General features: G+C 44.0%; 1 protein-coding gene across 4 annotated transcripts in view; it reads left to right on the top strand.

Annotated features, from left to right (window-relative positions):
• The window catches only part of LOC129855533 (low-density lipoprotein receptor-related protein 8-like), a 258,688-nt gene that overhangs the window by 213,968 nt on the left and 17,344 nt on the right, over positions 1–27,376 (top strand). For all 4 annotated transcript variants that reach the window (XM_055923302.1, XM_055923305.1, XM_055923303.1 and 1 more), the window contains exons 10-13: positions 12,123–12,294; positions 19,507–19,734; positions 23,503–23,621; positions 24,793–24,932. In XM_055923302.1, the coding sequence (XP_055779277.1) occupies positions 12,123–12,294; positions 19,507–19,734; positions 23,503–23,621; positions 24,793–24,932 (659 nt within the window). The remainder of the gene's footprint in view (positions 1–12,122; positions 12,295–19,506; positions 19,735–23,502; positions 23,622–24,792; positions 24,933–27,376) is intronic.

Genomic DNA, 27,376 nt, shown 5'->3' with positions numbered 1-27,376 from the left:
GTCTATAGCTTAGGTGGCTGGAGTCTTGGACAATTTTTAGGGCCTTCCTCTGACACCGGTTGGTTTAGAGGTCCTGGATAACAGGGAGCTTGGCCCCAGTGATGTAGCGCCTTGCGGTGGGATGCCAAGCAGTTGCCATACCAAGCGGTGATGCAGCCAGTCAAGATGCTCTCAATGGTGCAGCTGTAGAACTTTTTGAGGATCTGAGGGCACATGCAAAATCTTTTCAGCCTACTGAGGGGGAAGAGATGTTGTCGTGCCCTCTTCACGACTGTGTTGGTCTGTTTGGACTAGAGGTCGACCGATTATGATTTTTCAATGCCGATACCGATACCGATAAATCGCCCGATTTATTTAAAAAACATTTTTTTTTTTTATATATATATATATATATATACTGTATATATATCATACACGCACACACATTTTTGTAATAATGACAATTGCAACAATACTGAATGAACAATGAACACTTATTTTAACTTAATATAATACATAAATACACACACGCACACAGCTCTGAAGTGACAATGATACTGAAGAGTCTGCTTAGGAGACATATACTCTCAACTGTTTGAATAAAAATAGAGTTTAAGTTACCTGTGATGAATGTTGAAAACAAAAACTTTAATTTCTATATGCAGGAAATCCTATTTTAATAATGGGCATGGTAAGAATTGACAACCAAAGTGCGAGTCATAATTCCCATGACACCTAGAAAAATCTGAAAAGCGGTTCCTTCATTTATTCCATAGGATATTTTTAGATTCACTTAAAATAAGGTCTGTGTTTCGTGTAGGCTTACATCACCGTGCCAATGTTATAACTGTGTAGATATCCATAGGACAAGGTAACTCTGATCAATATTGGCTAAATATAAGCGAAGATAAAAAAAAAAATTGTAGAGTGGATTTATGAAAATATGTTGACAAACGTTACCTTATCCTAGTGAGATTTACACGGGTATCAAAACGTCGAGGCGGTTTAAGCCTGCACGAAACACAGACCTTATTTGAAGTAGATCAAGACATTCTCTATGGAAGACATGAACGGTAAAATAACGAAGGAACCCCTTTCAAATTCAGCCGCAAGTTATTACAGGAATTATAACGCGTCAACTATTTCTCTCTAAACCATATACCTTTGACTAATCCGGAAACTATCACCTCGAAAACAAAACGTTTATTCCGTTCCGTAATTTATCTAACGGGTGGCATCCATGAGTCTAAATATTCCTGTTACATTGCACAACCTTCAATGTTGTCATAATTACGTAAAGTTCTGGCAAATTAGTTCGCAAAGAGCCAGGCGGCCCAAGCTGTTGCATATACCCTGACTCTGCGTGCAATGAAGGCAAGAGAAATGACACAATTTCACCTGGTTAATATTGCCTGCTAACCTGGATTTCTTTTAGCTAAATATGCAGGTTTAAAAATATATACTTGTGTATTGATTTTAAGAAAGGCATTGATGTTTATGGTTAAGTACACATTGGAGCAATGACAGTCATTGATTGATTGTTTTTTATAAGATAAGTTTAATGCTAGCTAGCAACTTACCTTAGCTTATTGCATTCGCTAATAGGCAGGCTCCTCGTGGAGTGCAATGTAACCAATGCAAGATTGGATCCCCCGATCTGACAAGGTTAAAAATCTAAACGAGGCAGAACGTTCCTAGGCCGTCATTGAAAATAAGAATGTGTTCTTAACTGACTTGCCTAGTTAAATAAAGATTAAATAAAGGTGTAAAAAAATTAATAATAATAATCGGCAAATCGGCGCCCAAAAATACTGATTTCCGATTGTTATGAAAACTTGAAATCGGCCCTGATTAATCGGCCGTTCCGATTAATCGGTCGACCTCTAGTTTGGACCACAATAGATCCATAGTGATGTGGACACCGAGGAACTATAAGCTCTCGACCCGCTCCACTACAGCCCCTACAATGTGAATCCTGTAGTCTGTAGTCTTGCTGACGTTGAGCGAGAGGTTGTTGTTCTGGCACCACACTGCCAGGTCTCTGAGCACCTCCCTATAGGCTGTCGTCAGTGATCAGACCTACCACCGCCATGTCGTTGACAAACTTAAAACCTTTTTACTGCAGTGGACTAAATCAGGGTCACACAGAGTGATTCATGGTAGTCTTAATGAAACAAAAGTATACACCTCACACACATGGTTATGGGCTTAAAAAAAGAAGACACATTGTACCATGTCAGATATAAAGTTGAAATGTATGACATTTTAAGTTTGCATCCCAATATTACACTTTATAAACACCACAGAAGACTGAAATATAACATAGAAACACCGGATTGAGTCTGTTTTTAATTATGACAAATGAGGCCAAAGAAGGCACCTTTGGTCATTGACTGCAGGAAAGGTTTACTGATGGTGTTGGAGTTGTTCTCTGCCCTCCGTTTTCTGTAGTCCACGATCAGCTGCTTTGTCTTGCTGACATTGAGGGAGAGGTTGTTGTCCTGTCACCAGGCTGTCAGGTCACTGACCTCCTCCCTGTAGGCTGTCTCATCATCATCATGTCGTCCGCAAACTTACAGTGGTTCTTTCTTTAAAAGTTACAAGTTTATGCCGTGACCGTTTGTGGTAGATGGTGGCATTCTGTCATTGCACCACACTATCACAAGGGGGAGTTAGAACGCTGATCTATCGGTAGTCTAAACTGTGGCAATTAATGGAGGCGTTTTCATCGTCCTGCATCAGGTAACAACAACAACAAAAACTGTCTCACCCGAAGTTCAAGAATGGCCTTTTTCCCTTCACTTTCAGTTATTTGAAACGAAATCATATCCAAAATATCGTTATTTTTTTAAACAAAGCGATTATCATTATTATTAACCCTGCATTATAATTATATAAAGCCCCTTAGATATTCTCACAGATCAGATTTGCCCTAACGAAAAAATGTGCCTTAGATATTCATTTAGAATCCTCCAATCCTCTAAATGTAATTATTGAAGGAGAGTCACGTCATTGGCATAGAGTCAGGCGACATTGGCAGAGTTGAAGAGAGCGAGGAACGGGATGGAGTCACAATTCATGCCAGGCAATTATTTCAACTACATTTAGTTGCAACAAGTTCGATCAGGTTTAAATCAGGAGACCTACATGTAGAGATAAAAAATATATATTTAGATATATTGTTGAGTAATGTGCTGTTAAAAGTGTTGTAGGTCTTACGTTTTTATTTTTATTTAACCTTTATTTTACTACATAAAGGTCTACTTACTCTGCTGGTGTCTTGACCCAGTTTATGCCCCCATTTGCAATGCAAACCATAACGAATTACTATGGGAATATATGGCAGGAAATGCAAGTGGAAGGGGGAAAAAGTAAGGAACATCTCCGTCGGCCCTGGATGCCTTTTGAAAACATGTTTTCACAAGGGCTATTAGCAGGACAATAGACACGATGTGGTCCCAAAAACACCTCTCTGACATAGGGTCCAACATATCTCTTGATGATGATCGGGCTCGGGCCGATTCCGGTGTGAATTATCTGGTCCAATTGTATTACTTGGGGCTCGGGCAAATTGTACTCTCTGGCAGATGATTACACGGGCTGCTTTATATAATTAACATTTCATTATTTATTTATTTTCCCATATTTTGTCATTGTTTCTGTGATCAAAAAATTTAATTAACATTTAAATGAAATTCTTTAAGAGTCCTATTTAAGTAGTATTTTTGTTTATTGATACTTTGTTCAAGGCAATTGATCAGCATTAAAAACTTTGTGGTTGGGGCCTCTCGATTGGCGCAACGGTTTAAGACACTGCAACGCAGTGCAAACTGCGTTGCTACAGATACTGGTTCGATACCAGTGCCGGTCATGACCGGGAGACTCATGAGCCGACGCACAATTGGCCCAGCGTCGTCAGGGTTAGGAGAGGGTTTGGCCGGCCGGCAGGGCGGTGGGCTTTTGGTTTCTCTCCCTCTAAAAACAGGGAGAGAAAACAAGTGTTGCAGGCTGTGAATTCTGCAAACAACGTTTCTAGGATGGGCTATTAGCAGGACAATAGACTCTTCAACCTTTACAAAGGATAGTCTAATAGCTCTACTATTGTAGGTGTGAATCCCCCCACCCCAACTTGCATTAAGTTTTCTAAAGTTTTACATTTCTAACTCCAAGCCTCATGCAACCACAAAATGTCAGATCAAGCATATACTGTACAGTATTTATGCTTTCCTTAATAAAATAATAATAAAAATACTCTTTCAGGACAATAAGAAATAAATATCACTCAATGACAGAGTTTGGGGACTGGTCTTGATAAATCAATCAGATTTTTATTTGGAAATGTTATCATTTTGCTCTTCAGTCGCAGTCACTTAGTTGCCTAGGCCTACTCCCGACCGGTCCACACAGGTTTCTTCAACTGTCTTCTGACTGTGATTAGAGCGATGCTGATTGCCTTTGCCGATCGCTCATTATCTTCAACCATCAGTCTGTCCATCTTACATACAGATGTTTATTTCGTTATGGATCCATAACGAATTACTATGGGAATAGATATCACTGAATGACATGTGGTCAACTATTTCAGCACCGTTTCGCGCCGCTCTGAGACAAGCATGGGGACTGGTATTGATAAATCAATGAGTTTTGTTTTTCACTGAATCTCCGTTTGGGTATTGGTTAGACTACAATTAGGGTGTGGAAATGTTAGGATTATTTTGCTCTTAGTACAGTAGCCTACCCCCGACCGGCAGAGGTGGAAAAAGTATTCAATTGTCATACATACATAAAAGTAAAGATACCTTATTATAAAATGACTCAAGTAAAATTGAAAGTAACCCAGTAAAGTACTACTCAGATTTTAAATGTACTTAACTACAGTGGTGGAAAAAGTACTCAATTGTCATACTTGAGTAAAAGTACAAAGTAAAAGTAAATGCTACACATCAAATTCCTTATATTTAGCAAACCAGACAGCACAATTTCCTTTTTTATTACTTTTTTTGACAGCCATGGGCACACTCCAACACTCAGACATAATTTACAAATGAAGCATTTATGTTTAGTGAGTCCACCAGATCAGAGGCAGTAGGGATGACCAGGGACGTTCTCTTGATAAGTGTGAATTGGACCTTTTTCCTTTACTACTAAGCATTCAAATTGTAACTAGTACCTTTGAGTGCCAGGGAAAATGTATGGAGTAAAAAGTACATCATTTTCTTTAGGAATGTAGTGAGTAAAAGTAGTCAAAACATTTAAATAGGAAAGTGAAGTACAGATACTCCAAAAAACTACTGAAGTAGTACTTTCAAGTATTTTTCTTAAGTACTTTACACCACTGCCAGCGCCATATTTTCCTAACGGAAACCCTGAGGGTTTTGTTTTTTGTTTTTCTTGGAATAGAAACACCATAATATTAATTAAGCTACATTTCTTAAAATCAGTCCCATATACTAAAATTCTCTAGTACAGTCAATATTAAAAAAGATGCCCTCTGGTGGCCAAACTAACACTTACTAGCGTTACAGTTTTTCCCAATTGCTAAAACACAATTTTGCAAACTAGGCTGGTTTTATCAAAAATACTTAACACAATTCACAAAACCACAAACCCAAACTGAAAAATACCTCATATATCCTGCAAAATGAAGCACTGCAACCAAAACTACATATAGCTTTATCAAAATCAAACATTTGCACGAAATGGCACACACTTCATTCATATTACCAGATTTTTGTCTAACCAACTACACACTGTTGGGCATAATGAAAAGCACTCTCATCTTTGGTACGCTTTGCCATAATACTAAACTAGTTCAAATTGTAGAAAATTCTTCAGATGCACAGAAATATTTGCAGATACACACACATGCTGTTGAAACATTTATTTTTTATTTTTCACCAAACAAGTCAGTGCAACATATGCACAGCAGATATATTTACATTGGACTGAACAAAAATATGCTCACAAAAAAACAGTAAACTGAAAAAGAAAATTGCAGAAAAAAATGTGCGGAAAAAATATATAGAAAAAAAGAGGCAAGAAAAATAATTAGGCAGCATCTTGTCGCACAGCTGGGTCTGGCCACAACGCCTCGTCCACATCACAGGTCACAGCTGGGTCTGGCCACAACGCCTCGTCCACATCACAGGCAATATCTTCCCTTGCCAGACATCGAGGGAAGAAGCGCCTTGAGTGCCTTATCCATCCCTGAATCGCACCCACATCAATCTCATCACATGCCTCTTCCATAGCCTGCACAAGAGGCATGCGCACAAAGGGCTGCCGGTCGTATACCTTCCCCCGCCGAAAAGAACTCTTCTATGGGGTTCAGAAATGGTGACTATGGTGGGAGGTATTGCACGAGAAATGGTGGGTGGTCAGCAAACCAGTATTGGACTGGGGCTGCACGACGAAAGCTCACGTTGTCCCATACTACAACGTACCGGGTACTTTGATGGTCTGCATCATTCATACACTCTGGTGGTATGAGAATGTTTTGGAGTCTGTCCAGAAATGTGAGAATATGGGCTGTGTTGTATGGTCCAAGGTTGGCATGACGGTGGAGGACACCATGCGTATTGGAGATGGCAGCGCACATTGCGATGTTCCCACCACGTTGGCCAGGAACATGTATAATGGCTCTGTGGCCAATGACGTTTCTCCCCCTTCTTCTGGTCTTTGCCAGGTTGAACCCAGCCTCATCTATAAAGATGAACTCATGTGGGATTGCATGAGCATCCATTTCCCGTACTCCCTGAAAACAAAGAACAAAAGCAGTCAATATGGTGTTATCCAGTACACTGTGAAACAGTGTTGCGTGTAGTGTACTGCAGTCAATATTGTACTTACGTCCACATATGCTCGTCTGACCTCTGTTTCTTTGAGAGTTTCTCTCAAACGGCACCTTATAAAAGTCGTTTCATTCTGATTTGGTTTCGCTTGAGAATGCGAGCCAATGTGGACAGACTGACTCGTTGAATGTTGTTGAAAATGGTGTTGTCTTGGATGATGTGGCTTTGAATTTCTCGTAATCTGATTTCCAAAACCAAGTTTACAATGGCAGCTTCCTGTACCCCGGTGAACATTTGGCCCCTTCCTCCACCATGGGTGCGTCTCTCAGTCCTTTAGAAAATCAAAAAAACTAAAATATAGGGCTTGGACAATGCAGCTTAAAGATATTTCCCCCACAGTAGAGTAAATTCTACAGGAAATGTGTGTAGTTAATGTATGACATCAGCCATTCATGAAGTTAACAGGTGTCACCCAACTGATACACTATGACATGGGGTGTACTACATAGTGTGAAAGAAATGGTGGTTACATACCTGTACTCCAGTCTAAATGTCCGGATGACACAGGCGACAGTATAACGGCTCAAGTTGGGCTGCATTCTCTGTCCAGAATCTCGCATTGTCAGCCCATGGTTGATGACATGATCAACTAATGTTGCTCTGATTTCATTTGAAAGTTGTTGTCTTCTTTGGCCATGAACTCCTCTACCATCTCTACCCCTACCTCCCACTCTTCCTCCCCCTCTCATTCTCACCCTCCCTCTTCCTCTCTCTGCAACGGCTTCCATTGTTGTTGTAAAACAGAAGGTGCTCAACCTGTGGTCTTTTCATAGTGCTTACTTCCTGATTGAAGTGGTAACAATTAACCATTGAGGTGTTTGGCCAGGTGGCACATGTATTGGCCAATTAGCTCATGTAGTGTCATTTTGAATGGCAGTGTTTTGAAATGGCAAACATGTGACTTTATGTCAGATTGTTGTGTCGTATGCAGAGAACCGTGTGCAGTGCATTTAAAAAGTGCCATTTTGAATTGCAAAATGTGTGTAAAGCAGAAAATGTGTTTAGACCTTTGGAGACCTGAGAAGAGGTTTTGCTCTCTGTGCGTCAGTTTAAATAATTGTGCTGTGCATGTCATTTTAGTGTGTTAGCAATTGGAAAAAACTGTAATGGCAACAATGGCTGACACTTAAATAACGTGCCATAGAATTCTGCTGCAGACCGCAAGGTGTGCTGCAGTCCGACGCAACTTTTAAAGGAAGAACCACTGTAATGATGGTGTTGGAGTCAACTTTTAAAGGAAGAACCACTGTAATGATGGTGTTGGAGTCAACTTTTAAAGGAAGAACCACTGTAATGATGGTGTTGGAGTCAACTTTTAAAGGAAGAACCACTGTAATGATGGTGTTGGAGTCAACTTTTAAAGGAAGAACCACTGTAATGATGGTGTTGGAGTCAACTTTTAAAGGAAGAACCACTGTAATGATGGTGTTGGAGTCAACTTTTAAAGGAAGAACCACTGTAATGATGGTGTTGGAGTCAACTTTTAAAGGAAGAACCACTGTAATGATGGTGTTGGAGTCAACTTTTAAAGGAAGAACCACTGTAATGATGGTGTTGGAGTCAACTTTTAAAGGAAGAACCACTGTAATGATGGTGTTGGAGTCAACTTTTAAAGGAAGAACCACTGTAATGATGGTGTTGGAGTCAACTTTTAAAGGAAGAACCACTGTAATGATGGTGTTGGAGTCAACTTTTAAAGGAAGAACCACTGTAATGATGGTGTTGGAGTCAACTTTTAAAGGAAGAACCACTGTAATGATGGTGTTGGAGTCAACTTTTAAAGGAAGAACCACTGTAATGATGGTGTTGGAGTCAACTTTTAAAGGAAGAACCACTGTAATGATGGTGTTGGAGTCAACTTTTAAAGGAAGAACCACTGTAATGATGGTGTTGGAGTCAACTTTTAAAGGAAGAACCACTGTAATGATGGTGTTGGAGTCAACTTTTAAAGGAAGAACCACTGTAATGATGGTGTTGGAGTCAACTTTTAAAGGAAGAACCACTGTAATGATGGTGTTGGAGTCAACTTTTAAAGGAAGAACCACTGTAATGATGGTGTTGGAGTCAACTTTTAAAGGAAGAACCACTGTAATGATGGTGTTGGAGTCAACTTTTAAAGGAAGAACCACTGTAATGATGGTGTTGGAGTCAACTTTTAAAGGACGAACCACTGTAATGATGGTGTTGGAGTCAACTTTTAAAGGAAGAACCACTGTAATGATGGTGTTGGAGTCAACTTTTAAAGGAAGAACCACTGTAATGATGGTGTTGGAGTCAACTTTTAAAGGAAGAACCACTGTAATGATGGTGTTGGAGTCAACTTTTAAAGGAAGAACCACTGTAATGATGGTGTTGGAGTCAACTTTTAAAGGAAGAACCACTGTAATGATGGTGTTGGAGTCAACTTTTAAAGGAAGAACCACTGTAATGATGGTGTTGGAGTCAACTTTTAAAGGAAGAACCACTGTAATGATGGTGTTGGAGTCAACTTTTAAAGGAAGAACCACTGTAATGATGGTGTTGGAGTCAACTTTTAAGGAAGAACCACTGTAATGATGGTGTTGGAGTCAACTTTTAAGGAAGAACCACTGTAATGATGGTGTTGGAGTCGTGTGCGGGCCACGCAGTCGTGGGTGAACAGGGAGTACAGGAGGGGACTAAGCACACACCGCTAAGGGGCCCCCGTGTTGAGGGTCAGCGTGGCATATGTGTTGTTGTCTACTCTCACCACCTGGGGGCGTCCCGAATGTGGACATAATATGGATAGACATCTATTTTTTGTTCTTACAGTATTAATTCTGGGTGGTTACAGGGTTAAAATAGAAGAAACTCAATGTTTTGGAGAAGGTTTAAAACCAAATATTAAAAAATGACGTGCTATTTACCATCAGGTATCATCAGTATTCTCATGGCTTGCATTGTGAACTGCGGTAGCACTGTGGTCTGAACAGAATGCATCGGCTCCGAGCATCACGAGTTTGCGCCCAGTGCTGGGCAACCATTTTTAATTTTGGGGTTGAGTGCCAAGGAAGGCATATATTGACGACGTGTGTGTGTGTGTTTGCTGTTACCGTGTGTGTTTGTGCGTGCATCGTGATTCAGGGCGTGCGTGCAGTTGTGTTGGAGGTCAAATCAAAGGTAAGGCCGGCCTCTTTCCGTGTGGGAATTATTCAAAAACATGAGTCATGCTCTTTCCCTCTGCTTTGGGTAGACGTATGCCTTGGGTAGAAGACATTCAAACAGGAGCACACACACACCACCCCAGGAAAATAACTTGGGCTCCGTGTGTCCGTGTGGGAATTATTCAAAAACATTAGTCATGCTCGTTCACTTTGCTGAGAAATATGCCGTGGGTAGAAGACGTACAAACAGGAGCACACACACACCACCCCAGGAAAATACACCATTTTGAGGATCTGCAGTATCAGGAATAGAATAGCATGCCACTGTCTGGTGATTCATGGACCACGTTCTCTCTTTATGTCCTGAGATAGACAGAGACAGGAAGGAAGAGAGGGTGTTGAAGAGACAATTACGGGAGTATCCGTGAACAATTATATTTGTTGAAAAGGGGAAACGGAGACCTATATTCTGAGTTCCTAGGTCAAGCCATGTGGTAACTGTCATCTTAAAGACATGTGCCGGTACTTTGGCGACTAAGAAAGTTTGGGCTGGATGTGTCAATGTGTAGTTCATACATGCATAATCTATGAAGAGAAGTACTGTCTTACCTCAATTAGCCACGGAATCCCTAGTTTGAAAGCGACTGTTTTCTTGAAGCTTTGCCAATGCCATTTTCTCTACATTTCCCCCGACATGGGCCGGCCCCCTATCAATTTGAGTTCTAGCAAATGAGCTTCAGCCCTTCGCGTTTGAGTGACAGCTAGCAAGAGGCCTGCCCAGCGTTATCCTATGAGGTTGCAGGGCGGGCTCACTGGACACAGCAGAATGAAAGAGAGCAATGACTTGGTGCCCATGTGACTCAGTACACCATTTTTGGTGACCAATTTTGGCTATTGAGTGCTACTTTCAGAACTACTGGCTAACAAGTCTACTAGAGTATCAGTTAATCTCTTTAACTGGGAGTGGTGGTGGGGGGGGGGGGGGGGGGGGGGGTTGTGGATGGTTGTCACATAGAATGTGGGGTTGGTTGTCACTGTCGACTACATGATAATGAATCCCAATCTCTTTTGTGCTTGTGCAATAAAGAGCTCCCTTCGTTGCCTCTCTCTCACACATATTTTTTCTGTCACACACGCATATATAAGGGGCTGGTTGTCACAAGTGGACAGTGTGTGTTTGATGGCTTATAACACCATGTTGGAATACGCAATGAGGATTAAAGGGGTCTCTGTTTCAACCAAATATCTTGGTCTTTCTCCTGATATTGAAGAGTCTTGTTGATTTGATGATTTTTTAAATGTGATTTATTTAAGTGTCATAGACCTACTACTGCCCAGCCCACATGTACTCAAAACAAAATACATTTTTACAAATGATATGCATACAAAATCATGGCAGGTACAGCTACCATCTAGCCACACTACACAAACAGTATATTTCTCCTTCTCCTCCAGGCATTGCAAACAAACTGAACTTTGGCTTTTTGTTAGGTTCAGGCAGTATGGTTCAAGAGTGTAGTTCTCTTTGATGAGAGTGTACATTCTCAGTTTAGGTTTAAACCAAATATCAGCTGCTCATTTTCAGAAAAAGCTTGTCCTTGATTCGGTTAACAACGCATGGTAATTTGTTCCTGCAAATCAGTTTCCCCCAAAATCTAAGGCAATCATCTCTTGTAAGATATACTGGTGCTGAGAAATAGGCACAAGTAAGAAGTGTGACATCCAACTGCGCTCTTCCCTACCTTGCTACTTGTTTAAACTGTTTCACGGCATTAGAATTTGGGCCTTTGTCATGCTAAGTAAGCCTTGTCAGAGCCAGAACGGCCCACATCCTATCTCCTGTTTCCGTAGCGTGAGGCAGATTGACGTACAAGTACACCACCTAGACAGGATAATGGTCTGCCGCAGGGCCTAACCCTCAATCCATGCCTTAATGCTGAGTACCAAGGCAAGCAGAGAGTCTTCAGGTCCCATTTTCTTCGGTATGACTTGACTGGGGACTTAACCCTCTCTACCGATGTTCTCGTCGCCGTGACGTTCTCATGGTCGTCTTCCGTCTACGTTCCGTCTCAGGGGCGAGCTTCTACTTCTCCCGTCGTAGTAATGCTTGCCTCGGGTCTGTGTCAATGTTTTCAATGTTCTCATGCTGCGTCTCTCTGTTGTCTCCCAGGGAAGAGCCCGTACCTGATGTTCACCAACCGCCACGAGATCCGTCGTATTGACCTAGTGAAGAAAGACTACACCCAGGTGGTCCCCACGCTGAAGAACGCTGTAGCCCTGGATGTGGACGTCACCACCAACAAGATGTACTGGTGTGACCTCTACCACCGCAAGATCTACAGGTAACGCATACACACACATACACACACACGCAGTGCACGATCCAATACATGTACACTCACTCGAAGCTTTTATCCATCTGCTGTCTGTGTGAATCAAAAGAGAGGTCGCTTATCGGCCTGACATTACAGAGTGGCCTTGCTCGTCTCTCTACTCTCTCCTCTCTTGACTGACTGAGTGTGTGCACTGATGGCTACTGAAGGCTGCACCACACCACTACTCTCTATGTGTACAGATAGCGGCGGGCTCATGAGTCACAGCTCTGCCCATCCAGGCCTGTTTGCATTGAGAGTGCCTCATTAGTGTGCAAAAGAAAACCCACTGGACATGCGTACGAGCATGCGGTGCACGTACTAGCTTCTATTTCTGTCAGGGTAAACAATGTGCTGATTGCCAGAACATTCAGAATGAGGTGGAAGGAAAACCGTCCCGGCTCTTCCTAGGCACTCGCTTCTTTCCCATCCACCGCTCCTCAAATCTCTATTGCTGATGACGCCGATGCCTGAAGTACACGTGGAATGGAGAGATGGATAGTGCAGGACGGGGCTGTTTGTCCTTCACACATATAGCCAGAAACACACACGTGTGTGTGTGTGTGTGTGTGTGTGTGTGTGTGTGTGTGTGTGTGTGTGTGTGTGTGTGTGTGTGTGTGTGTGTGTGTGTGTGTGTGTGTGTGTGTGTGTGTGTGTGTGTGTGTGTGTGTGTGTGTGTGTGTGTGACAAGCTTGCCACCATCCCTGCCTGTATCTGTTGGTGTAACTCTAAGGCTGCCAGGTAGTGGGTAGGAGGGAGGGGCACTAAATCATCTCAGTCGGACCATATGCTGCCTCTAATTCCTCAGCCTGAATAATCACCCCATTACTCATCACACACACTCACGCACCCACACACACCCCAGGGCCCGAGGAGGAGAGAGGACACAAATACACTCATTTGGAATGTATACCTAGTCTTTATGTAATCCACTTCAGCACTAGCACATTAGCACATACCATGAGGGCACTCACTGGTGGTGTCTTAAGTGCAAAGAACCTATACACCTCCTTCTGGAGTGCCACATCAGGTGCACATGCTGTAGACGAGTATTGGTGCACGAGTATCATTCATATACACTTCTCCGCACTCTGGCCTGAAATTGCAGTGTTGTGTACCAATCCCTGCCGTGCTAATGTTAGCCACCGCCCACACAGCTCGATACCCACTGGGAAGCTACGGATATTATAAGTTCCCCTGTTGTGTACTCGTCGTAACTTATTACGCGAGATTGGTTCTTTGGGGAGGAGCGGTGAGGTGTGTCTGTGGTGAGCCAGTGTTATCGTTCCTCCCTCGTTATTCTGTCTCTAATTAATAGTGATTAGCGTGGTGGCGGTCTATGCAGTCGATGCAGCCCTGCTGGGATTATTACATCTGAGATCAACAATAAATAAATAAATAATAAATAAACAATAGCACAGCTAATTAACGAGACGATCTACCTCCCCTGTCTGTCCCCAGCCGTCTCTCTCGCTCTCTCTCTCTCGTGTTCTTCCCCATGTGTATCTCATCAGTCTCTGTCTCATCCTGCTCCTAACTCTTAACACCGCTCTCCGTTTTCTTATTCAACACCGTCCTCCTCGGTTCCACTCTCCCAGCTTTTACTCCCTCTATCTCCCTGTTGTGTTAGCGTGTAAATTGTGACATTGCGTCCCGGTAATACCAAATCGATCCTACAGGCCTAGCCAGGCAGTGGAGGTGTAATGTTCCATAGTGAAGCTGCTCTGTCTCCTCTCAGCTCATCTCGTTGCTGTTTCTCAGACAAGTCAGACAAGAAGAGTGGCTGGCTGTTTTGTCTGCTGATCAAAGGAGACAGGCCCATCCGAACAGCTGTTTTCTGTAGGAAGTACTGATGTTGGATCTTAATTTGATCATTCATTTGCATGAGAACTTTGGAAATGTAAAACGTATAGTGTATTTGAGTTTTAAAATGGCTTCTGAAGTTTGTAATTTCCACTTACATTCTTTTGTAAGGGAAAACAAAAATTCTATCACCCCCAAAAATGTCCATTAATTATAATCCACATTTAGCATTTCACATTTCCTGTTGCTGCAGGATTATTTTCCTGCTGTAGCAAACTTGCTCAAATTAAGATCATACATCTGCAGGAGGAGGGCAGAAGTTGTTAAAGGTGTGTCAGGTTAAAGAGAGCCTATCAGAGGTTTTACTGGCCAGGATAGTCCCCCCTCATAGTGACAGCCTATCAGAGGTACACTACATGATCAACAGTATGTGGACACCTGCTCGTCAAACATCTCATTCCAAAATCATGGTCATTAATATGAAGTTGGTCCCCCCTTTGCTATAACAGCCTCCACTCTTCTGGGAAGACATTCCACTATATGTTGGAACATTGCTGCGGGGACTTGCTTCCATTCAGCCACAAGAGCATTAGTGAGGCTGTCGTCTTTCCAACTCATCCCAAAGGTGTTCGATGGAGTTGAGGTCAGGGCTCATTGCAGGCCAGTCTAGTTCTTCCACATCGAGCTCGACAACCCATTTCTGTATGGACCTCGCTTTGTGCACAGGGTAGGGCTGTCCCTGACACCAAAAAATCTTGGTCGACCGAAAGTGGTCTGTTCTTTCGATCAATTGGTTGGTCAGAAATTTGAAACGTGTATTTTCCATATAAAGACAAATCCAGGGGCGGACTGAAATAATAATTCAGGCTGGGAATTTGACTCCATCCCAGGCCACCCTGTTCACGCAAACCATCAGACCGCTAATTTTGTAGGCTAACCCTATTTGTTGATGTAACGCGTACCAAACTAGTTATAAATTTGGGCGCTATGTTCATCTGGGAAGAAAGTTATCCACATGACAAAATACAAACATTTGGGACTGACCAACAAGTAGCCTATCTGAATACTGAGTTTTCAAGGTATGCTATGGCTATGGGTGCAACCTCAAAACCTCACTAGGAATACACCAATCATAGCACATACAAATATACAAGGCTAGACACAAAACAATTAGCCTACACTTTTTAAAAAGAGAATGAGATATACAGAGTTAGCTCAAATGTTCAAATTATTATCTTTATATTCAAGCATCAAGCATATCAAAAGTATCCAAAGACTTCACACATTCACTGAACTCGAACGTAAGCTACAACAATGTAAGTAAGTATAATACAAAAGTCGAAAAAGCACTCCTCTACAAAAAAAATGTAGATTACAATGTTCACTCACTAGTGTCCATAAAGCAAACAGCACAAAATAAACACATCTATACACTGAGTCAATGAAATTGAACATTAGCTACATAACTGTAAGTATAATACGAAAGTCCCAAAAACATGCCTCTGTACAAAAGCTTTAACTCACAGCAAATTTTATTTCACCCTTGTCAGCCTGTTAATTAAGGAAGAATCATAGCGTAGCTACTTCAGAGTATCCAGGAAGTAATTACCACTAGTAAACCAGTAGGCGGCGCAGTAACTCACTGCTCTCTGCCATCTTGTCAATGATGTCATCTTTGTCAAGTCCCATAACAACCTCCTTCTCTGTTGCCATCAAAAGGAACGCTTCAAGGTTCACTTGAGTGAGGGAGGTTCTTAGGTGGTTCTTCACGAATTTCCGGGTGGAGAAGGTCCTCTCACAAGACACCTGATGGATAGGGTGAGGAGGAACTTGTAGCCCAAACCAATGATGTGATACGCATCCGTGAGCAGATTGTACTGAGACAGGAGAAGGTAGCAGCATATCGGGCAGTTTTTACATGCGGAACAACATCTGCTCACCAACTCCACACTTTCATCAGGATCCTCAGAGCCTTTCCCTGATTCAACACTGGCGGCGGGGGCCCTGGTGTTGTACTCCTCCAATGCTGACTGTTTCAGTCTTTCCCACTGTTGTGCAAGGCGGATCAGTTCAGCCTGCAATGCCTCAACAGTGGCATGTTCATCAAATTCCAGTAAGCATTTGCTGAGCTCCTTCATGGCTGTCTTTGGAAGGCCCTTTTCTCTGTTCTCAGGAAAATGCTTGGGATTCATGCAGGAGACATCTGCACACAGCAATGCATTTGCTGCATAACGGCGGTGAATACTTTCAACAAGAGTGTCCAGTACCACATTGTGGATCTTGATTTTGTAATCCATGTCTGCATTAGCAATGGGCTCGTCTTCTGCCAACTCACCTGGTTTTCTCTTCTTTTTTTTGTTCTCTTCTCTGGGAGAGAAGTCTGAGCTTCGGCATCACAGTCCTGCTGCTCCTCCAGAATGCCATTGGCCCACTCAACAAAGTCGTTTGCTGCCCCTTTTCACACCCTCAAAGTCTCAGGCACACTTTCTGGCACATCTTCTGTTCCTGTCACCAAGTGCTCTGCTGTTACGATATCCATGCCACTTGTTTGCAAGTATTTAGAGAGAGGGAACGTCTGCTCAAAAATCTGGAGAAAAAACTCAACTGTGAGTATAGTTTCATACTTTAGGAGAGCATCCTTGTACCCTCGGGCCTTCCTTCGGATGCCAGGTTTCATGGTCACATCCTTTTCAATTCTTTCCATAGTGATGATCACATCCGTGTAAAGTGTACGGTCAGGCTTTGCAAAGCTTCCAAATACTTTCCTCAAGGCCTCGTCTTTGGCCCACCAGCGTGTTTCACCAATTACATCAAGCCGTCTGTGTCTCCTGTCCTCACTGGTTTCCTCCCAATGCTTCGTGCGCTTGTAGGAATCTCGAATGAACACTGCAATGTCACTCAGTAGTGAGAAAAGGGATTCACTTGCCACAACAACCCCAGTGGTGTCAGTTAGCACAAGGTTGAGGACATGTGAGTAACACCATATGTGTATTTGGTTAGGAGACTCTCCTGTGAGCAATGCAGAGAAGCGCCTGTGTTGTCCCCGCATATTAGCTGCTCCGTCTGTTGCATTACCGAGACACTGTTTGATATCTATGTCCATCTTCTCAAGGGTCTGTTTCACGAGGTCCACAAAGTACTTTCCAGTCGATGACTCAGTCAATGACCGCAATGAGTCTCTGGTGGACAACGTCAGTGGCATATCGCAGAACTGCTGCACACTGGTCTTTGGATGTTAAATCCTGTGTTGTGTCCATTCGTATTGAGAACATCCCTGCCTTTCTCACTTCAACAGCAAGTGTCTGCTGAATCAACATTCTGATGACTTCAATGACTTTATTTGCTGTTGTTTTGGACGTCATAGTTACCAAGGACCCTCGTCCTTTACTTCCCATCTGCTTCTTGCTCTTCTCAATGCAATCGCTAACATGCTCTTGTAGGCAGACATCATATTTGCTTAGCAACAATGTAAGCTCAAGAAACCTGCCATGATTGACGGCCATGTTTTCCAAGTCATATGCAGCTTTGTGTCTGTGTCCTCTGTAGCTAAGCCCACATTTACCAATACTTTCAACTTTAAATACATCAATCAATCGCCTCTTCTTTCTGACCTGGTCTCGTTGAACTGACGTTTGCGTATCACTCAGAAGGGTACGGATGTCTGCTCTGCTGGCTCTGAGGAAAAAGGCTTCTGCACTTTCTCTATGGGTCTGGCTTCTCTCATGTTCCTGTACTCTCTGATGGGCATGTTTCCAGGCCTGCATGCCTCCTTTGACAAATGCACTATCACTGGCTGAAGGTTTTGCGAATGCAAGACAAACTGAGCAGAACAAGGAGTGAGTTACTTCATAGTATGTCAGCATTTTGTCTTTATAGTGGAATACATTGGGAATGACTCTTTGAGAGGTTTGTTTTGGGTGGTAGATAAAATAAGTCGAAATCCTTGGACTGGGGACGGGCAAAATAATCAAATGGATTTTCAGTGCTTTCGCTGTGCCTTTCTATTTTCCCTGTACTGGGCTCTGAATCTCTCTGTCTCTGTCTCTCTCTCTCTGTCTCTGTCTCTGTCTCTCTCTCTCTCTCTGTCTCTCTCTGTCTCTCTCTCTCTCTCTGTCTCTCTCTCTATCTCTCTCTCTCTGTCTCTCTCTTTCTCTCTCTCTCTCTGTCTCTCTCTCTCTCGCTCTCTCTCTCTCTCTCTCCCCCCAGCCATGCAGAGTGTCGTGTGTGTGTTTTCTAATTGAGACCCAATCACTGGACACTTTATTAAATGGATCACTAGTCACTTTAAACAATGCCACTTTAAGTAATGCCACTTTAATATTGTTTACATATCTTACATTACTCATATCATATGTATATTCTGTTTTTTATTCCATCTACTGCACATTGCCTTTGCCGCTCGGCCATCGATCATCCATATACTTATATGTACATATACTCATTCACCCCTTTAGATTTGTGTGTATTAGGTAGTTGTTGGGGAATTGTTAGATTACTTGTTAGATTACTTGTTAGATATTACTGCACTGTTGGAACTAGAAGCACAAGCATTTCGCTACACTCGCATTAACATCCGCTAACCATGTGTATGTGACAAATAAAATTTGATTTGATTTGAACATACTCTGCAAACAATTTGTCCACTCAGACAATGAAGACTGGTATAATAATATTGAATGCATTAAAATAATTACCGTAACAAACATCGTGGATTAGAAATTATAGGAATTAACGGCAAATGTAGTACTGGTGATATATGTAAGGGGGAATAGATATGTCATGACAGATATACACTAACAATCAAACGCAAACAATTCACAGAATGAAGTTATGAAGCAATGAATGTGCACAAATTGGCGGGAGAGAGCGCATTCTGGAGAGAGAAGTGCATTGTACGTCAGCATTGGCCATACAGCATTTACGGCGATATGGCCTCAGCAGAAGTCAGGACATTCACACTTCTTGCGCTTCTCGGAGCAGTGCAGAGCTGTTGTCAAGGAAGTGAGTTCGTGTTTATACAGGATGTACCGCCCCCACCTACCCGTAAACCTATCATATCAATGCGGAGCTATACAGAGCCCTTCGCAATGTTACAACATTTGGGAGTCACATGTGGCAGTCCCTCCCCCATGTTGACAACAGCCTATCAGATGGATACCTTAGCTTTTTTTACCCAGTTAAACTCTTGTATCAGACGGTTGGCTTTGTTCAATGTAATGTATCAGTCATATTGTTTTGTACTACATAGTGGTTTGATATTATTAGTTAACGGTGTGTGTTCTCTCCCTCTTTCTAAATGTCACAATGTACTATCCATGTGTCTTTACAAGTACGTGTTATAGTAACGTCATGAGAACCTCTTCTTCTCCGTCTCCCCAGTGCATACATCAACAAGGCCAGTGATTTGTCGGAGCAGGTGACTCTGATCGAGACAGCTCTAACCTCTCCAGAGGGCCTGGCAGTAGACTGGGTTCACAAGAACATCTACTGGACCGACTCCGGAGACAAGACCATCTCTGTCGCCACGGGAGACGGCAAGAAGAGGAGGATCCTGATTGCCACGGAGCTGAGTGAACCGCGTGCTATCGCTGTGGACCCCCGACAAGGGTACGAGGGGGGAGGGGGTATGGGAGAGAATTAGGGGTGAAGGTGGGGTAGAGTTGGATGTATTGTTGGGAGTAGGTGGGGGGTGGAGGAAGTGAGGGAGGCAGGGAGAAAAACAAAGTTGAAAGAGGGTGAGAGAGACCGATTGGGTGAGAAAGTAAGACGGGTTGACTGTCCATGAGGCTTTATATTATTTTCATTATGTGTTGGCCATCTGGTCAGAGCACTGGAATAGGTGGCCACCTGCTCTTTCCTCTCAGCTTATTGCCTTGTTTGTGACCTCCCTCTCTCCCTTCCTGCCTTCCTCCCTCTCCCCTCCCCTCCATTTCCTTCTCCCACCCTCCCTCTCCCTCTATCCCTTCAACTCCCTCCCCCTCTCTCGCCCTCCCTCTCTTTCTGTCAGATGTAGCTGTAGGCATCAGTAGCTGCAAGCTAGCATCTCAGTCTGCAGCGTCACAGCTCTCTCACCACTTAAGCTCCTCTCATCTCCGATCTCCCTGGCTCTGCCTGACGACTCTATTCCCTTAGGCCCTTCTTTCCACAACATTACTGAGCTAGACAAGCATGTAACACATGCAAATGAGCACAATCCAGGTTTTGGTTCCCTACTACAGAGAGAGAAGAGAATGTTTGCTAACTGTCCCTAGGGCTGTGGCGGTCATAAAACTTTATCAGCCAGTGATTGTCATGCAAATAACTGTCGGTCTCACGGCAATGGACCGTTAATTAACATGAACACGTTAAACATCTCATGGCTTCGACACATAGCCGAAAAGCCAATGATGCAGACTTTTGGATCATCTACATTTAAAAAGTCTAATAAATCCACTTGACATAGCCTTAGCCATAAATCCATTATTTATTTTAGGCAGGTCTAAAGAAACATGATATGAAGAAAATGTAGCCTATTCCAGAAGAACAGAAGAACATTCTGAGTTGTCCTTATATTAGGCCCTGATCTCGCTGGCGTTGGCTTATAATACCTGTGGCATTATTTTGTATTATTTTATAGTAAGAAGAATAGAATTGAACACAGCTGAACACAACAGGATTTTCCCCCCCAAACGAATTCCTGAGGGAGTTTATGTTTATGTTGAGCAATTCATTTAGAATTATTTATGCAACTTTAGTTGTGATACAAATGTTGGGCAATATGTAAATAGTAGGCAATGCAAATAGTCTGGGTAGCCATTTGACTAGATGTTCAGAGGTCTTATGACTTGGGGGTAGAAGCTGTTTAGAAGCCTCTTGGACCTCGACTTGGCGCTCCGTTGCCGTGTGGTAGCAGAGAGAACAGTCTATGACTAGGGTGGCTGGAGTCTTTGGCAATTTTTAGGGCCTTCCTCTGACACCGCCTGGTATAGAGGTCCTGGATGGCAGGAAGCTTGGCCCCAGTGATGTACTGGGCCGTTCGCACTACCCTCTGTAGTGCCTTGTGGTCGGAAGCCGAGCAGTTGCCATACCAGGCAGTGATGCAACCAGTCAGGATGCTCTCAATGGTGCAGCTGTATAACCTTTTGAGGATCTGAGGACCCATGCCAAATCTTTTCAGTCTCCTGAGGGGGAATAGGTTTTGTCATGCCATGACTGCCATTGTGTGCTTGGACCATGTTAGTTTGTTGGTGATGTGGACACCAAGGAACTTGAAGCTCTCAACCTGCTCCACTGCAGCCCTGTCGATGAGAATGAGGGCGTGCTCGGTCCTCTTTTTCCTGTAGTCCACAATCATCTCCTTTTTCTTGATCACGTTCAGGGAGAGGTTGACAAAGCAAAACGTTTTTTTTTTTCGACGTTTTTAATATTACATTTACATAAGTTCTTAGACCCTTTACTCAGTACTTTGTTGAAGCACCTTTGGCAGCGATTACAGCCTTGAGTCTTCTTGGCTATGACTCTACAAGCTTGGCACACCTGTATTTTCGGAGTTTCTCCCATTCTTCTCTGCAGATCCTCTCAAGCTCTGTCAGGTTGGATGAGGAGCGTTGCTGCACAGCTATTTTCAGGTCTTTCCAGAGGATCTCACTGTACTTTGCTCTGTCCATCTTTCCCTCGGTCCTGACAAGTCTCCCAGTCCCTACCGCTAAAAAGATCCCCACAGCTTTCCTCCAGACATGGCACTTGGCATTCAGGCCAAAGATTTCAATCTTGGTTTCATCAGACCAGAAAATCTTGTTTCTCATGGTCTGAGAGTCTTTAGGTGCCTTTTGGCAAATTCCGAGAGGGCTGTCATGTGCCTTTTACTGAGGAGTGGCTTCCGTCTGGCCACTCTAGCATAAAGGCCTGATTGGTGGAGTGCTGCAGAGATGCTTGTCCTTCTGGAAGGTTCTCCCATCTCCACTCTGGAGCTCTGTCAGAGTGACCCTTCCAGGCCCTTCTTCCCCGATTGCTCAGTTTGGCCGGGAGGCCATCTCTATCATTTAAGAAGGACGGAGGCCACTGTGTTCCTGGGGACTTTGAATGCTGCAAAAATGTTTTGGTACCCTTCCCCAGATCTGTGCCTTGACAAAATCCTTTCTCGTAGCTCTACGGACAATTCCTTCAACTTCATGGCTTGGTTTTTGCTCTGATATGCACTATCAACTGTGGGACCTTATATAGACAGGTGTGTGCCTTTCCAAATCATGTCCAATTAATTTAATTTACCACAGGTGAACTTTAATCAAGTTGTAGAAACATCTCAAGGATGATCAATGGAAACAGGATGCACCTGAGCTCAATTTCGAGTCTCATAGCAAAGGGTCTGAATACTTATGTAAATAAGGTATTTCTAAAAACCTTCACTTTGTCATTATGGGGTATTGTGTGTAGATTGATGAGGATCCATTTTTATTTAATCAATTTTAGAGTAAGGCTGTATCGTAACAAAATGTGGAAAAAGTCAAGGGGTCTGAATTCTTTCCGAAGGCACTGTTAACTCTGCAAATGCGATGATGCATGGAATGCTTTATGATAAAGGTGCATTTTTATGGTGACAATTAGCTTCGCCAAACTTGGAACTCACGCGCTGCCTGTGTCAGGTAGGCACCACCGGTTGTTATGCGGATTAATGTGGTTAATTTTAAGAACTAAGCAATAAATATAAGCAATAAATATAGCAGCATGAGAAAGCTGGGATCCTATTTTAAATAGTGGCCCGTCAGAACTGTTTTCACTCACGATTTCACAGTGTTTGGGCTTATAAGAACACTTGTTTCATTCGCCTCTGTAGGCTATATGCTCTCCAACCGGGCCTATAAGCTAAGTTTGGAGATATTTGGCCACTTTAGTTGTTATACAAACCATACCAAAATACATAGCCCTATAGGCTACATGAAAAAATCACCCCAAACAAGCCATGCGCTCTTTCTTGCCTTAGACTGCACACGCTGGGCATAATTCACAAGTGATCATATTGTCACCCATCACACTATTCTCAATTTAATCTGGCATCAGAGCACCGTTTCGGGAGAAGCCTAGTTACCTGGAGTAAACGGTCCTGTTGAATTTGACTGCGGATCATGACTTGCGACTGCCGGCGTGGCGGTAATACGGTCCCCGTAACAGCCGTAACGGTCCCCTCTGGTCTGTGTATCACTATTTCTATCATGGAAGTACAACGTGAAGAGAGAGGTGCCGCCTGGGTAACGTGCACACAGTTCGACTTTGTCTCTGTGATAGAGATGGGAGGTGAAGTGTCTCTCCTTCTCTCTCCTCTCTCTGCAAAGCTATCCTCCGGAATGGTTCTTGTTGCTGTCATTGTGCTCTCCAACTCCTGTCTCTCTCCTCCCCTAGGTTTATGTACTGGTCCGACTGGGGGACCCAGGCTAAGATAGAGAAGGCTGGCATGAACGGAGTGGACCGCCAGGTACTCGTGTCCGAGAGGATTGAATGGCCCAACGGCATCACTCTGGGTAAGACTGGCACCGCAGGGAGGGAGGGAGAGCTACATGAGGAGAACTGATACAGGGACAAATGGGAGGGAAGTGAAGACAGGGAGAGAGAGGTGAGTAGCGATAATAGGAAAAAAAGATGAAGAGCAAAAGTTGAAATAAGATGAAGAATCGTGATGAATAAGGAAGTGTTCGCAGAAGAAGCCCCCCCCCCCCCCCCCTCTCTCGTTTGAAACATAGTCATGAGTCACTCAGTCAGCGTGTCTCTGTCATCAATCAGTGTGTCGTTTGTTCATTCAACAGGCTGTGAAAGAAGTGGCCAAAGCTTTGCCATCAATACCCCAATCATCCGCCCTTCCATCCCTCAGCGGGCCTGTGCCAATTTTAGTCCTCTCCTCTCCCTGCTCACCACTAATGATGAGACGTGAAATGGCAGAGCAGAGAGCAGGGCGAGAGAGAGGTGGAATTGAGGTGTCGCTAGTCTGGGCTACATCTGTATGAAAACAAATTATGTCGAGGGTTAGAGGAGCGAGAGTAAAAGAGAGAATAGCTCTGGCTGGCTAATTTGGTTTCTTTGGGGGGGGAAAAGGGGATTATTTTCCCTTTGTAATCTATTTCACAGCCAGCAGGCAGACAGAGTAGATAAGAATGCTTTATTGTGTGAGTGGAGAGAGGTGAGGTTGTGAATGAATTCAGCCCCACGGTTACCTGATTCACACCCCTGCAGCTGTGTTATTACATACACATTTGTTTTGCTGACCTGCTTATGTGATTCCATAGCAACTTGCCTGCTACACACCTACACACAACCAGTTGTAATAGATTGATATTAGCATTTGGTCAGGTGGAGGTAAGTGCCAGGCTCAGGGGCATTTTGGTAGTATTCCCCACCTGGGGATTGAACCAGCAACCTTCTGATCGCTGATGGAGGGCCTTCACTAACTGGAGGGCCTTGCTGTCAAAGGTGATTGATATTCTATTGGACCAGAACTTCATCAAGCTCTCCGTCTAGACCTTTTCTCGTTAACTTCCGAAGGAGTGTTGTACAGTACATTAACCTGACCTCCCACTCGTTCTCTTTTTTCTCTCTCTCTCTCTCTCTCCCTGTCTTCCTCCCCCTCTCACCCACCCTCTCTCACATCCCTCTCTCTCCCCCGCTCTCGCTCTCTCCGTCTACCCTCCCCTCTCTCAGACCTATCTAACAGGCGTCTCTACTGGGTGGACTCTAAGCTGCACCTGCTCTCCAGCATTGACCTAAACGGTGACAACCGCAAAGTGCTGCTGAGCTCCCAGAACCACCTGGGGCACCCCTTCGCTCTCACCGTCTTCGAGGTACGGAGGGGAGCGGTGGGGGAGGAGGAGAAGGGAGGGGGTGGAGGGGGGGGGGGGGGACGACGACACTGTGACATACTAGCGGCAGTCTCTTTCAACAGCTGCTGTGTCATCGTCACAGGAAGATCCCTGCTACTGTATGAGCCGGGCATGCCAGATGAGTGGCGTACAGGGTCGATGGAGGTGATAATGAACAGGTAGTGAGGAGGGAGATGGCCAATAAGAGCTAAACGGTGGCAATAAGGAGTAATAATGGAGATTGGAGAGTCGGGGGATTGGATGAGATTACAGAGGGCTGGCTGCTCTAAGGGCTACCAGTAGATCACTGATAATGTGGTACTGGCGGAGGGTGCACACAGAGGGAGACACTCTTCTTTCAGAGGGAAATCCATCATGACCAGTGTGTGTGTGTGTGTGTGTGTGTGTGTGTGTGTGTGTGTGTGTGTGTGTGTGTGTGTGTGTGTGTGTGTGTGTGTGTGTGTGTGTGTGTGCGAGACCACTATCCCAGTCTCTTTGTGGCAGCAGCGGTTAGAACACACAGACCACTCTAAGATTCATATCCTCCAGCTCTGTGTTCTGCAGTAGCCAGCACCCAGGAAGAAGAAAAAAACAAATTAAAAATCCTCTACAGTTCCAGCGGTTCAAGCCTCTGGTCCTCAGTACTGCAGGGCCCTAGAGGATGGAGGGGTAGAGGGGTCATACATCACAGCCTAGTTCGCCGACAGGGAAGGACTCTCCACACCACCGCGACTCTCCTCCCTGAGGCCTGTGGCCGGGTGTTGTAAACAGGAAAATGTTTGTCCTCCCCATCTTTGTTTCACTGTTGTCTGAGCTGGATAGGGTGGGGTGAGAGGGACTGAGATGGGAGCTGACTGTGTGGATGGGCTGTGACTGACTGAGAGGGCAGAGCAGACAGAATGACAATCAGAGTAGAGTGAGGGACTGACAGGTTTGTGCAGGGGTGGGATGGAGAGAATGCGAGGGACTGACAGATGAGTGCAATGCCCTTTCTAATCGGCCATTGTGGGTGAGTGAGTGTACTCCTGTTCTAGACAGCTTACCTGAAAGAACTCTCCAGGCTTTTACAGAACTATCATCTACAGGAGCTGACACCCTGCACCGTGGATATCGGCCCTTCCGTACAGCTTGCCGGACATTTCCCATAAGGAATAATATGATGTAATGCGAGGAAAGGTGTGAGTAGATCTGAGCTGATCCAGAACCAGTGTTAAGTGTAGTAGTGTCAGGGCCGGTAGTGTTATAGGCTGGGAGATGACTGATCTTAGACCAGTGTTAAAGGCCTGGGAGGTGGTTGTCTCATGGCAGGTAGTGGCTTGAAGATAAAGCCTTCAGACATGAAAGAGTCACCTTGATCTCACTGTTAAGCCCAGAGTTGTACCTGTACATGGCTGCAATGCAGCAACTTTGCCCTGTGAAGTTTTAAAACAAAAAGAGGGAGAGAAGAAGAGGGGAGGATAGTTTATCATCCTGAGGATATTTGTCCTATATCATTTGGGCACTCCTGTCATGTTTTAAAAAGGTTATCTGAATTGAATCATCCCTGAGAGAGAGGGAGATCGAAAGCGAGAGAGAGAGAGAGAGAGAGAGAGAGGGATGGAGAAGGAGAGAAAGAAAAACAAGGAGAGATGGAGGATAAAATAATCCTCCATTGATAATCCAGGGAGGTTAGATAATGCACCCAGGAACCACCTGCACCAGACCTCCTGCTGTCAGCTGACCTTTAGAAACACAAGGCTTTGTAAACAAACCTATTTCTGCACCTCACCGTAATTGAGACCGAGGGACTAAGCCTGAGCACATGCCAGACTAAGTTAGCCCCTTTACTCCACATCTCTCAATGTTGATCTTTCTCTCTCTCTCTCTCTCTCTGTCTCTCTCTCTCTCTCTCTCTCTCTCTCTCTACCACTTATCCCCTTCCCTCTGTTTCTCTCGCGCTCTCTCTCTCTTTCTCACTCTCTCACAAACTCTCTCTCCTCTTCTGTCTCTCTCTCTCTCTCTTTCGTTTCATGTCTGCTCGTGGTTGCAGATGAATCCGAGGTTGCCTTGGCAACCGCGGAACCATCACCTCATCCTCCGCTCCTGCTGCTATGGTATCACTGGAGAGGCTGATAAGGAGGCATTAGATGAGAAAGAGAGAGAGTCAGAGAGAGAGAGAGGAGGTGTGCTGAGGAAGAGAGGGAGGGAGGGAGGGAGAGAGCGAGAAAAGGACAGAAAGTAATTAAAAGTTGTAAATCTGGATCAGGTCTGGGTCCATTTGGACTGCTTCGGAGTATAGCTCCACTCGATGTATGTATAGGGAAAAGTCATTACATGTACTGATGTCAAAGACTGTTGTCTCCTTACACCTACTGTAAAAGACCATCAGCGTATGGGAGCACCACGTAGTGTGATATGCTACTTCCTCTTTACTGTAGATTTTGGAA

This window comes from Salvelinus fontinalis, chromosome 5 (assembly GCF_029448725.1).
Source record: "Salvelinus fontinalis isolate EN_2023a chromosome 5, ASM2944872v1, whole genome shotgun sequence".
In the NCBI taxonomy this organism is placed as follows: Eukaryota; Metazoa; Chordata; class Actinopteri; order Salmoniformes; family Salmonidae; genus Salvelinus; species Salvelinus fontinalis.
Note: the sequence above shows the minus strand (reverse complement) of the source record. Positions and strands in the feature narration are given on the sequence as shown.